A 14,430-nucleotide genomic window follows, 5' to 3' on the forward strand; every position below is an offset into this window, starting at 1 on the left:
TCCTTAAGCCAAGCATGCCTTCTAAGAACAGACCCAGTGACAGCAGCCCTGCAAGATGCTTCTACGGCATCAAAACCACATTGCAAAGTATGTTTTGCAACTTGGTTAGCAGAATGCATTAACTTCTGTAAATCTTTATGTTCTGCACAATCAGGGGTCAACAACATTTTCTGTTTAATTAGCTCCATAATATGTTGCTGATACTTTAACATATGAAACTGGCAATTTAAATCCCTGATGGCAAGAGTAGCAGAGGTGTATACCTTCTTACCCCATCTGTCTAAAGCCCTAGAATCCCTGTCCAAAGGGGTAGGGTTTTTGGCTGTTGTAGCCTTAATGCCTTTAGGGCCCTGGGAAATGGTCTCTGGATCCGCAGTAGGATTCTTAAAGAGGAATTTGAGAGTCAAGTACTCTGTAGTACCAGTCAGGTTTCCTGGGAGCTGGAGGCAAAGTATCAGGGGTAAGGCTGGATTCCAAGAAGACATCATCTACAATTTCTAGAAAAGGAGGTATAGCAAGAGGCCTGTGCTGAGGCAACTTTAAAAACTCCCTCAGTCTCTTTTTGGACTGTGGGTAGTCCTGGCACTCCCATTGGAAATGCTCTCTAAGGGTATGCAGGGTTTCAGCAAAGGAAAAATCTTCTGGTGCGGAAGCAGAGGGAATGGAATCCTCTGCATCAAAATCCTTGTAGGTAGATAAGGGTATGTCCTGGTACTCAGAAGGGTCAGAGTCATCAGACTCATGATCTGAAGAATCAGAAGAAAAATCAGTTCTTGGTCTTTTTGAAGGGGAAGGCTGGCTTCCCCTAATTAAAGTAATAAGGTCTTCAGCCATTCTAAGCACTTGTTTCTGTGGCATGTGGGCCTGAGAATGTGCTTTGGTCATCGGTTTCCTAGGCGTAGTGTTAACTCTGGACCTAAGAAATTCGGTATTTTTGGTTTGAAACAAAGTCGTCTGTTTCATATGAAAATTGGAAGGTCTGAATACACCCTCAGAAGCTGGTGCCTGCACAGCGGTTTCGGACCCATCCAAAGTAGAGACATCCACAGGTTCCATAGTCGAAGAAGCATTTTGCGCATACTGGACTCCGAATGGGTCTCAGTAGAGGCCTGTGAATCTGCAGAAACGGGTATCAGGGGCTACGAAAGCGCCTCACTGAGTACCGGCGGACTGGTGACTAGCTTAACGGAAGTGTTGTCAGCAGTTTTGGACCTATGCGGTCCGTATCTGTCTTTATCCTTACATTTTTTCGGAAGATCGGTAGTCGGATGCCTTAATGAAGCCATTTTGGAATACGGAGAATGAGAGTGAAAGAATTTAGCGACAAAAATAGCCCGACAACGAATAGTTTGGGCGTTGAACAAGGCACAAAACCGACAGTGAGGAACGTTGTGGTCTGGGCCTAAATAGATGATGCAGTAAGAATGAAAATCTCTGTGAAGTATTTGCTTTCCACAGGCAAGACAATTATTAACTTTTTCTGACATCTGTTAGAGCAAAAAAAAAGGATCCCCAACAGGGTACTTGTCTTTTAGAAAAAGTCAGGTCTGAAACTTGAAAAAACGAAAATTTCAGGAGGCGGCTGACTGGCACTTGCGAGCTGTTTCTGCTTCTGACACCGCACGGCAAGAAAAGCTGATGCAATGGCGTCGGTTGCATGTTTTATACCCCTGACGACCTGTTGTCATGGAAGAAGTGACAGCATCCGACACAGAAATCCCAAGACTCTGGTATTCAGGCCGACTGAGGGCTACTTGCAGGCAGATAACCCAAATGTGAGGATTGCAACAGTGAAACACGAAGATCATCTGTCTTTACACAGTAATGCAACTTACCTTACTTCTTTTGTGTTATATCACAACAAAGAATGGTTTAGCACCTAGCACTTGCTAGAAAAGTTATTACAAAAAACTGGAAATCAAACTCAGTTCCTACGTTAAAAAAATTCTTAAATTTAACAGAAATACTATGTAGAACTGAAAAAGAAGTGATCAGAATATGATGTATAAATCTTACTAAGACTTTTAGTGGTTGGGATAATCCTGAAATGCTGCTACTGAAATGCCAAGACTCAATGTGTTAACTGTAAAAGATTACCTTGGTGACTCAGTGTATTCCTATCATTGTATAATAACATATGATTTGAATTTCTTCCTTTCTGTGTATATATTGTAAATATGTTAAATTCAATTTTCTTAAAAAAAAAAATAGAATGGCTTAACCAGAAACAGGGACAGCGTTGGTGGAGTCAGTTGGCTTCAGATAGGTTTCAGAAATTGTAAGGCTGTATGACTGATAATATATGCTAGTCTGTGACCTTTTAGGGTGCATTTCTTCTTTCAGAACAGAATACTTCTCTATGGTAATATGTTTCCATTCTTGATGCAAGACTCCCATGATCAGGAAGTAAAGCTCCAGACAGGATACTGGAAAACCTTGTTAAGAGAAGTCAAACTCTGAATTACTTGGCTTTCAGTGCAACTGATCTGTTCTGCATATACTGCTAAAAATTAATGCACCACACTACAGCATATTTAGTGGTTCCTTGTAGTAGTTATTATATGATACTCATGTGCAGTTAGGTTGTTTTGTATGACAGGTGATAGGTATGGCTGCATAACTGAGGCGTCAGAGAGAAAAACAGGTCACAGAAGGGAAATCATTTTTTTATTTCTACTACACTGAGGAAGAATGAGGTAGAATCTGAAAACTCTTCAACTTTGTGTGCTTTGGATAACAGAATCATCTTGTCAGTAACTGTACGTCTTGACATCTATCACTTTTAAAGAAACATTAAATGTGTAAAAAAACATAAAGAACAAGCGTTTGGGTCCCTGTACTGCCAAATTCAGTCAAATGCTACCATTTTAACCTGCTTCTTTAAAGACAATACAAAAACAAATACAAACACAAAAAATGAAAAAAAAAAAGTTTGGGCCGGTTTGCTGCTAAATTTGTAATGTCTTGGCGACTGGGATAGCTCTACCTAGGCTCTAGATACAGGGGAGACAATCATAGTTCTGACATATAGCAATGAATCTGTGGACAGGAATGTTGAAGAGTACACTTTATTTGCAAGTGGCACTGGGAATACAGACTTATGAGGTAATTCTGAATTAGTGGAATTAATTGTAGGAGAATTTCCTTGTTTTTACAATGGTCCCCTGATCGTTTCTCCCTAGGACACCTGAAAATGTCCAACCATCAAATATAAATCAAACATGGATACTGTTACAAAGGGGTTAATATACATTATACCCAAGTTAATATAGATAATATTGGCAAAATTAAAGTGAAATAAACAGCAGTGACATGACAAATATTCTGTAGGTCAACGATGGAGAAGCTGCAGATTGTAGGAAGCATTTTCCCCTTTGTACATAATTATTTTTTGATCTTTTCTCTCTAGGACATCAGCAAGAATAGGCACAACCTAAATGGAAATTTTAAGGTATCAAATGTAAACAAAAAAATGGGTAATGTTACAAAGAGAGTAATGTATACTATATGGAAGTTATGTTCTTACCTTAAAAATGGATCTTGGTTATCTGCAATTTGTTCATTTAGACTGATACGAAAATCTGCCATCTGGTGGATTCAGCTGGTAACATCAGTTTTTCCAGAGCTCCAGTGATGGCCCTCTCTCCTGTATTGTAACTCGTAGATTAAGTATGCAGCCTAAGTCTCAAAGTAAACTGAGAGACAGGACAGCAAGATGCAAATGTAGACAGGGGACAGCCTTAAGGTTAGGCGTACAAGGTAAGCCCAGAAATACAGAAAAACATGACAAATTGGAGAGGGCAGGTGGATGGGCTGTTGAAGTGAACAGACTAGGTATAACCAAGATACAACGTTAGGGTATACACTTCTGCATATTCAGTTATCCCATCTGTTCACTTTGACATAGCTCCAAAGGAAGGCTATAACCTATTATACCATGACCGCCCCAAAACGTGCACGCTGATTGGCCAGCGTGCCCGTTGTAAATCGAGTTATACTAATGGAAAAAGGTCCGGTCACCCGGACTTTTTTCCATTAGTATAACTCTACTGTCTCGCTATGTTAAATGGGTTTAACATAGCGAGACAGCTTTAAAAACAGCGGAGATCTCCGTTGCTTATTTTAAAGCTTCTCTCTATGTTAAACCCATTTAACATAGCGAGACAGTGTTTAAAAAACAGCGGAGAAAGCAAGATCTCCGTTGCTTTTTAAATGTCTATGTTAAATGAGTTTAACATGGCGACAGTTTTAAAATAAGCAACGGAGATGTCCGTTGCTTATTTTAAAACTGTCTCGCTATGTTAAACTCATTTAACATAGCGAGACAAAAAACGGAGATCTTGCTTTCTCCGTTGCTTTTGCTCAACTCTGATGTACCGCGGCGCGCAGTACATCAGAACTGCCGGATGCCAGGCATCTGCGGAAGGGCAGTAAACAGGCATTATACTATGCCATTATTTAAGAAAAGAAATAGTTTCTTTTCTTAAATAATGTCATGATATAATAGCAATAACGCCTGGGTGTGGGTAATGCTAAATTACCACGGTTGGCTTTGTTTGGTCCCTCGGGCCGCCTCGGGACCAAACCACGCCAACCGTGGGTAAATTTAGCATTACCCACACCCAGGCGTGGGTTATTGCTATAGAGATCCAGTCCAGCTAGTAATATTTACAAAAGGTGCTTATGATGGATCCTGTAGCAGTATCCTAAATACTGTGCACAGCTGAATTCTTACAAAATGGCTGTGGAAGCTGCAGTGTACCTTTAAGTGTGCCTTAAACTCAAATAATAAGGTTCTGTTTTGTGATATATGAAAAGGATGCAGTCAGTATAGAAACTTTCTGGCCCAGTTTGGAAAGGGTGTTGAAAATGGAATGCTGGTTGTCATTTTTGAAATTTTGTGCAATTTGAACTGATTGTCAGTTGCCTGTGGACATCAAATGCATGCAGAAGTACTCTAGTTTGCTGGAACAGTTTGGAAAATGAAGATTGATAGGTTGATTTAAGGTAAATTTGTGAAGCAATCTTGGGTATAAGAGGAAATGGACTGGAGGAAAATTCGGTCCTTGTGGAGGTCTAATTAAGGCAGTTTTGATAAGATAATGTGATGCTCTGAGAACCGTCTTGCCAAAGTGACAGCCACTCAGAACAAGGTCTTCAAAGACAGAAACATCAAGTCAGATGAGTCAAGGTTTCCCAGGGAGGTGTGGGTGTTTACCTGGGGATCTCAAAAGAAACGTGTCTCTTACAAAGGTTTTGAGAATTAATGATCTGCTTGAAGTTGGAAATAGCCACTGACCGAACTTTGATAGAGGAGTGGCAAAAGACACACAAAAGCGTGACACAAGAAACAGAACTGAGGCAGAAATAGTAGCCACATCCTTACTGAAGTGCCCAAAGAGAAAATCGTTTCCATTTACTCTTGTAATGTTTACAGGTCAAAAGTTTGAGAAGCAGCAATAATATGATCTGCCCTCAGCAGTAAGGAAGGATCCCTTGGCCATCAGTGGAAATGGAGATTCCAGGCACTCACTCTGAGAAATAAGTATCTAGTTGAGACTCACCAGATGAGTTGGATAGGAGATCCAGTCTGGAATCCGGATGGCAAGGCTGCATTTTTGAGGAGAGATCGCAGCATTTATAACCTGGTTTGACTTGGGTAGAAAGTGGCTATGAGGAAGATTAAGGCCTAGTACAGTGAGGTTTTCTGTAGGAACCTTCTCATTCATGGCAAAGTGGAAAAAGCATAGTGGAGTCCAGGACGTTATTGACTGGCATGAGCTACCTGGGTGATTGTCCCCATAGGGGATTAGGGCAAAAAACCTGCTGGATTAGGTGTTGACTGGGGAAGCAAATGGATCACAGCAAGGGCCACCCTGGCAGCAGAATATCATGCATGCTATAGAAGAGTTGAGGGATCACTTGTGATGCATAAGAATACACCTGCTGAGCTTGTTTGCCAGATAGCTGGTCCATCCTGAATTTTGCATTGCTATCAGAAAGATCTGTGAAGACCACCCAAAACCACACTATCTTGGTTTCTGTGCATAATGGGTATGTATGAGTTCTTTCCTGCTTGCTGAGATCCAATATTACCAATGTTTTGTTTGTATGGACAGAAAACACCCCATGGGGAAGATGTTCCTAAAGGGCCTACAATGGTCGGAGGATCACCCTCATCTCCAGGACACGTATGTGAAGGTTAGCAGCTTGTTGAATCCACACTTTTTGAATAATTTTCTCCTTTAAAATACTGCTCATCCAAGACAAGTGTCTGTGGTCACTATGGCCTTTCAAAGGTCAGGATGAGTGGTTTCCTGGCTGCAACAGTGGGTGACTGGATCCACCAGTCTATATACATAGGAAAGATGAATCTGTCTGCTCACTGGATCTAGTGACGGAGACCACTGCATGCTCAAATTCCACAGCAGCACCCTCTTGTAGAATCTTGCATGGGAAACCAGTTGGACAGAGGCAGCATCAAGCCTAGTACTTACAGGATCAGTAATACAGGAGGATATGCTGCAGCTTTGAAGTCAAAGTTCTTAAATGTTACCAGTCTGTCTGCTGGAAATTTTATAATTTGAAGCTTTGTACCCACATGGCATCCTGTTAACACTACTGTCTCAGCTGGCTCTGAGACTTTGTGATATTGTACAAGATGCCTAATGACAGATACAAATGAAGCAAACATCTTGCTGATAGTAGTGACAATTTTGTTGTGGTATACAGGTCCATATCAGTTTATCAAGTTTTCAGAAACTTGAACTCCATATGGTCGGGACCATATGATAGAGTTTTTGAAAACTCAAAGCTTTTGAATGGAGATCACGGTACAGCAAGGATCAGCAAATTTACCCTTTTTCTCATAGTGTGATTTCGGAGTTGGTATATATAACTTGCAGGGAGTGTGGGGGCATTCCTGTAAAAGCTCAAAGGCCTTATGCATTTTGCAGAAGGTGGCAAAATGTTCTAGCCCCAAGTATACCAGTCATAAATGATGGGAATGCTGTGATGGAATTTTGAGGCCAAACAGGCACATTTTTTTTAAATCCTGAAGTCTTGTCCATCCTAGAAACAACACTAAAAACAAAAATCCAGCAACAACAAGCAATCACAATAAGCCCAAAAGTAACAGTAGCAATAACCTCTGTACAGTATCAGTAACTACAGTCTCTGTATACAGCAGTAACAGACCACAATCTCTTTGGATAAGGAAGAGAAAATAATAGCTGATAAGGTTGAGTAGGCCCACTCCCCTAGTCATGCAGGGTCTATATTAGATCAGCAAACGCTTAAAAAAGCGAATGCTGATTATCGACCTTATGTAAGCGAAAGCTTACAATCTCGAACGGTCAAATCAGCGATTTTTTTTCCTACGGAAAAAAAAAAATCGCTGATCCAAAACACACACACACAACACAAGCACACCAAACAAACAGAAATCCACACACATACACCTGAAATCTGGCACCTAACCCTACACTAAACTATGCACACACCACTAACTATCCACTTACCTTAACCCAAACCCTAACCCTAAGGTCAGTCACCATCGCACACTCACCTCACCCGCTCCCTAACCCTAACTCACCTAAATCCACCCTAACCTTCAGGTCCACACAATCGCACACATACCTAACCCGAGCCCTAACCCTAACTCACCTAACCCACCCTAACACTCACATCCACACAATTGCACACTTACCTGAATCCGACCCGTAACTTTCCACCACAGCACTGAAAATACCGAAGCAACAGAAAAGGACAACCAAATTCTTTCCCTAGGAAAAAAATTGAGTTTCTGTTGCTTCAATATTTTTACCTTTCGCTAAAATAAGTTCGATCAATCAGCGTTCGCTTGTTTAAGCGTTCGCTGATCTAATATAGACCCCGTCATACAGTATAAGAAAGAAAGCTAAAAGGACAGAATACAAATCAAGCTTTAAACTTAGTGGACATCTGGAGGTTGCATCTGGTTGCTTAGGCATTAAACAGGATCGGAGCACTACAGGTGCATCATAAAAGAAGGAAGGGAGCTCGTACTCAGGAAAAACTGAAGCTGACAATCAGATGGGGGTAGGTTCATCATAATAGTTAAGGTCTTTACAAGAAAGACGGGGCTTGATTCTGACGTCAGGTTATTGACTAGGCTTAAAATGGCTCTTCAAGGTAGCTAGCCTAATATTTACCTATGAACCTGCGAAGGTTCACCACATGGTGGATTTTTCTATTCAAAGTGGACAAACCAGATAACCCAAGATGACCCTTTAACCTGGGTATAATTGGCATAATTATCCACATAATTATAAGATAAACAAACAGCAATAATACACGATGCATATTCTGGATGTCAACAACAGTCCGCATGTAAAACAGTCTACTTCTCACAGAGCCCCATCAAAAATACATTGGGGTGTCTAAAAAAAATCCCTCAGAGAGCCTTCATAATGCTAAAGAGGTTAATGTGCACAAAGTACTTAAGACTGCATATCCTCACTAAATAAAAGACAAAGCAATGCATTTTGTACCACTGAAACACTACTTAAGACCTAGTAAACAGGACTGTTAACACTACAGAGTTTTTTTCAGCTGCAAATGATAAAATGCTACCACACCTGTGTCTCTCTGTCACCTAGCATTTTGGTGAACTTGTCCATTTTCTGCTTCAGCTCAGGCAGGCTTGGGTTTGATCTGGAAAAATGTCCTTGGTCAGTCCCCTCGCTCAACTTTTTCTCAAGAACAGAAAAAATATCCAAGAGCTGATACATGGATAGTGCAAAAGTACTGCTGGGTATCTGTGTGAAGAGAAGTACATGGTCAGACATCTAACCTTCAGGAAAGGACATAAAAACATCTGTACAACAATGTACAATTCATAAGGCAAACAAAGCCCCTCAAAAACAGAACAGGAATATATCAGCGGTACTCATCACTTCATGTGTCTGATAAAGCATTTTTTTCTGGTCACTGTAATGGTAGTGTGGGCTGAGCATGCAAATGGTCTATCCATGTAAACAAAATTAATTAATTTTACAAATGCATTAAGCACAATGGGATACATAGCTCTGAACACTATTACTCAGTGTTATCAACATCACCTCCTTCATTCGAAAATGTTGACTATAAAATGGAAGAAACTGAGAATGACCACTGTTCTACTGAATGGGTGCTAAATGCTGGTATATCTTACGCATCACTTTAAAGCTGTGGCAGTGCAATAAGGAATACTATTAATATTACATTGTTAGAGCTTGATTATGTCTTCTTTCAGACTAAACCCATCTGGTGCAAATACATTAAAATACTTTCAAAGAGTAGCATTTTTGTTATTCGGATACTTTAGCGGCTTAATCAAGGTAAGACTTTAAGCTGGGCACACAATCGCTCACTGATGTTATCATGCACTAGAAAATCTTGAAAAAAAACTCCAAAAATGTGAAATCCAAAACACCTTTCCAAATAAATTAGCTAGCCAGTGACATAGTATTAATACTAAAATCTAACTTCTGCAGGCGGTAAGCCCTCATACGCCACAGTACTTTCACAGTCTTACTGCACTGGTGTACAACTTTGAATAAAGGGGAGCCTTAGTATTTCTGTCAAAATTCATATTCTCCTTCCGTATGTGACTACAAAATAAGGATATTCAGGAAGGAGGTCTTGCAGTTCCTGGACTGGCAACATTTTTTTTCCACTCATACCTGCTGTGTAAGGTGTGCAGATCTTTAGATACAACATGCCAGGGATGCATGCATCATGGTTAACTGAATGCACCCACACTCTCACCTCTTAGTTCACTCTCTCCACACAATGAATGAGAATAAATTGCAAAGAAGAAGAAAAAATGTGCAAGGATATACAAATGCAAGGTTGCCTGACTTGTAGCTAAGCACATTCACAGCCACTGGACTGAGAGGTTGTACAGTGAAATGGAGACAGTGGGAGCAGATTACATAATGCAGAAGGCTTCCTTCTGGGTAATGGACTAGGTGACCACATATCAGTTACATCTGGCTTCAGGAACTGTCTACAGTGGTTTGCCAAATGCAAGAATCAGGTGAAATGAGAATTAAACCTCATGGCTGTCAGAAGCAAGAGGAAGACAAAAACAAGGTCTCAGATCATCATCAAATTCCTTAGCATGTACCTGCCAAAGGAGACCCAAATACTCGAATCAATAGTCCAAGCAATAATGCCTGGTGAACAAATGAAATGACAGCCACCTATTTCTGCAATGGAGCCATTTTTAAAGTGAATATTAGAAGCAGACATACCTTAATTTAGATACTTTACATTTTTCCAATCAGCAGTTTGCAGACTAATGGTAAAGCATAATGCAGTTATGAATACATTTAATTTATAAACGTATAGGCAGGTAAATGTATGTAATGTCTTCTTTCGCAATGCCTTTCTCAATTCATGCATTTGCTTTACATAAAGAATGAGCACATGACATAAATCCAGCTTGTGAATGGCTTGCTCTTCCCTGGTTTCGTATCCATACAGAAGACAGCAGGGTGAAAAGAATGATTTAAGGACAATTCTGATGCCGCTTTCCAAAGGAAGAAAGTCATGGGTTAGACCTTGCAAAAGAAACTACACTTTCCAACAAATAAGGGTCTGAAACTCTGTCAGCCAGTGAAAGAGAGGTTATAGTCACCAAGAACTACTTCCAACAGGCAAATTCCAAAAATGCCAAACCAGCCTCTACAAGGAAGATGATGATGATAAGCCTTTCAGTAATGAAGTCTGAGTCGCAAGGGAAAGAAGGGCTGAAGGTGGTACAGATGTACAACCCTGTTAAAGAACGACTTTACTAGCTAAGGCTGGGTCACATTACTGATTTCCACTAGGATATGAATGGAAAACATGCCAGATGTATCCATCTTGACTATTACATAACTGAGAATCAAGTCATAAGGCATGATTAATACAGATATGAAAAAGTCAAAGGTGGACATCTCCTCCAGATAATATATGCTTCAACTCGGTGCATTATTTCCTTATAAAATCTGCAACAGATTTAGGTCATAGCTACTAGATCATATGATTAACTACTCTAAGAACTGCAAGAAAAAACTGCTTCAGATGGTAAAGGCTTAAATGAAATAGAAGAGTTATGAAAAAAAATAATCTTTTCTAAAATGTGACCGACTCCTCATTTCCCTATCCTTAAAGAAATTGCACTTGGTAGCTTAAGTCCTATGATGCAGGTTCCCTCTGTCATTCCTATTTAATGTTGTCTGTTTCTTAATAAAAATCTTGGAAAACTTTTTAGTAAGGAGCCCCCACAGAGATAAACTTTATCATTCAGTGACATCCCCAGATGGATAGTGTTTGGATGAGTCCACAGACTTTAATGGATGCAACTCCACACAGGCACATAGGTGCATAGATTAAAAAGTCTACTGGGATATTTTGTGAAGGATTTTATTATAAGGTGTGGAACATATATTATTTATACAGCTAATGGGGAAAATGCACCACTGCATAACAATCACTACATGCTGTGCTGGGAATGGTAAGGGAATAATAAATGTGAAGAAAACACTTTAAATAGAACTCTAAAGGATTATCCAAACAGATTAAGTTGATGGTATCAATGGAAAGAGCTAGTGTTCTCAAAATATAATAGAAATACTATGAAATCTCAGTTTGTTGTGGCATATTTTATGGAAGATGGGGCAGAAGTTAGTAACACAGAGTTCATTGCCAGCGAGTATGAAATTATGTACAAGACTATGAGTGTTTATCACGGGTCCAGAAAACTCTTACTACAGCGGAGAACTTCCTGTTTACCAGCAATTTAGGGATATGCAGTACTATGGCAAAACTAGACATTAAAAGTTATGCACCACTGATTATATTAAAGTGTTACAGGATCTAGGCAAATAACCTGTGTGTCCCTTAAATCACTAGATTAATAAATATGCATGAAATATCAAAGTACCAGGAATTACCCACAATGGTGATAAACAGGTAACCCAAAAGCAGTATCCATGTCAATAAAGCTAGCCCCACAATGCAGGAAATAAGAACTTTAACAGTTTAAAGGAAAATAAAAATAAAAAATCAACTTAAGACTTCATCAGAACCACTTGTTACAATCTACCACTTCCTGTTTTCAAAGAATTAGTCACATGACATAAATCAGCTAACACTGGGACAATGTTTTTCAAAGCTTTTTAAATACACAAGTGTCAAATGTCAAACTAGTAGATAACTCATGGGGCTATATGTATGTTACAAATGTATGGTTCTGAAAGTGTAGTAAAAGTCTTATTTGTTCACCAGATATGTAACTTATTTATTATGCATAGATTACAACATTGCAGCTCTTAATGTAAGAGTACTATTAAATGAAATGTGTTAATTTAACCTCAGTAGATTAAGGGCATTTAAGATCAATAGCAAAGCAGCTCTCTGTAGGTTAGGATAAGCTCCTAGTTAACTAGCGTTTTTCCATGTTTTTTAATAACTAACTTATTTATGGAAATATTGGTATGCAAGATGGATATGAACATCACATTAGAAAAATCCACTGAATGTTTGTTCTCTTTAGTCATCTTAGTATATTGTGTAGTTCCTACTATTAGCAAGGGACAAAATTCCCTATTAATCCTGTATGTGATGTTATTTTTTAGTTGGGACACTTAGTCACTAGGGTATTCTGTCTCAATGAATATTTCACATACTTAAACAATCTCTCTATTAAACACATCTTCACTTACCAGTCTTGACAATCTGATCATCTGGTGTCTTATCAGATTTCTTTTTTCTCCATCATGTGGTGTCCGGGAGCCGATCTACCAGGTATGGGAAGATTTGGTTCTCTTTTAGCCTGAGGTGGCGTTGCTATGATGCACTTGGTGAACACCCAGACAGTAGTGGTGAGACCAAAGGCAGACCAAATGACTGGCTCCCACACGGAAGCAGAGATGCCTTCTGGATCCTTTGGCAACGTTTATGTAGAGGTAAGCATCCTGAAGGTTTGTAGAGCTCATTCAAACCTACCCTGAAAACACACAAGTATAACTTGCCCATGGCCATCTGGAATTTCATCTTTTTCACATAATAGTTTAGGCTAATTATGACCAAAGGTTGTTTAAGGTCCTCTGAGTTTTTGGGAGTTAAAAAAAACAAGGAATGGACTTTGAGCTCTCTCTGGTCTGATGGAACCTTATGGAAGGCTGTTTTTTGGAGAAGGTGCTCAAATCTTCTGCATAACTGTTCTTTTCTAGACAAGTTGGGCAAACCTCCAGTGACACCGAGGCTGCCTCCCACAGGAAAAACTTCTGAAGCCCTATTTTTGTGGACTTTCTTTACTCCTGGGGTGGTGTCCATTAAAGGGACATCCTCTGTTATGGCTGCCACTATCTGAAGGGGAATCGAATGGGAAGTGCTGGGATTTTTTTAAATGGAGGGCTTTAGCCCCCTTCTGGTTCCTGGAAAAGGAACACTGAGGAGTCGATGTGTATTCCTATAACAGACGGTGCCTTTCCCTTTTGCGCACTATTCAGAAGTTTGTCTACGACTTTGGAACTGAAGAGGGAGGACCTGTCCTATGCCACATTAACAAAGGATGCCTTGAAGATGTGTACAAAATCAACAATGCAGCTTTATGCAGCACTGCTCCATCTGCTGCATTATGTAGCAGCGTCATGGAGAGGTTGAAAATTGTGAACATCAATGTGATCTGTGACTCAATTGGTTTGTTGGATTTGGTACGTTTTTTGCAAGGAGTCTAGATTGTGTTGGAACCCTGTCGTATATGTGTGAAGCTCTATCAGGTAAGAAAGCACCCAAGGCATGACCTTGCTTCTATATGTGGTCTATTGCCTACTTATTAGGAGGATGGACCACTGAATAATAGTATCCATAAGAGGGCCTTGCTCCAGTATGATCTATTCCTCAGGTTGTCTCAGAATCTTGTCTGACCTCCGTGGTATATTTTCAGTCATGTCCAGTTCTTCCCAATGTCATGTCTGCCTCTAGATTCATCCTGCAAAGGGGAGGGATCACCCAGGAAGTATGGCAGACCACATTAATGCCTCAAAAAAGAACCATCTCACTTGGGAAGGGATGTGTTTTTCAGGGAGGATCTGGAATGAAACTATCTGAAGTTTCTGATGGGTCCCAGGGTCCCTGTTAGAGGGAGGGTTTCAGATATTCAGACCAGCTCTATTCCCAAGGTCACAGGGTGAACAGTGCTGTGGGGAAGAGCCAAAACCAGTGAAGCACCCCCTATCTGCACTTACAGAAGGGTTATGATCCTCTTGAAAAACTCAATAGATGATACTGAATTCACCTCTACACTGTGCCTGTTCCAGCTGAGGTGTATGGGACAGCCCTGAGCCAGAAACCCCAAAAGCAAGAAATCCCGAAAGCAGACAGTTTGAACAGCTCCAATATCAATACTTAAGTTGC

At 40.1% G+C, this 14,430-nt stretch overlaps 1 protein-coding gene across 1 annotated transcript in view; it reads right to left on the reverse strand.

Annotated features, from left to right (window-relative positions):
* The window catches only part of HPS1 (HPS1 biogenesis of lysosomal organelles complex 3 subunit 1), a 946,304-nt gene that overhangs the window by 218,169 nt on the left and 713,705 nt on the right, over positions 1–14,430 (reverse strand). Inside the window, exon 15 of the mRNA XM_044056829.1 lies at positions 8,619–8,798. Within this exon, the coding sequence (XP_043912764.1) occupies positions 8,619–8,798 (180 nt within the window). The remainder of the gene's footprint in view (positions 1–8,618; positions 8,799–14,430) is intronic.

The sequence above is a fragment of the Protopterus annectens genome, chromosome 14.part0 (assembly GCF_019279795.1).
Source record: "Protopterus annectens isolate FY-2018-M chromosome 14.part0, PAN1.0, whole genome shotgun sequence".
In the NCBI taxonomy this organism is placed as follows: domain Eukaryota; kingdom Metazoa; phylum Chordata; order Ceratodontiformes; family Protopteridae; genus Protopterus; species Protopterus annectens.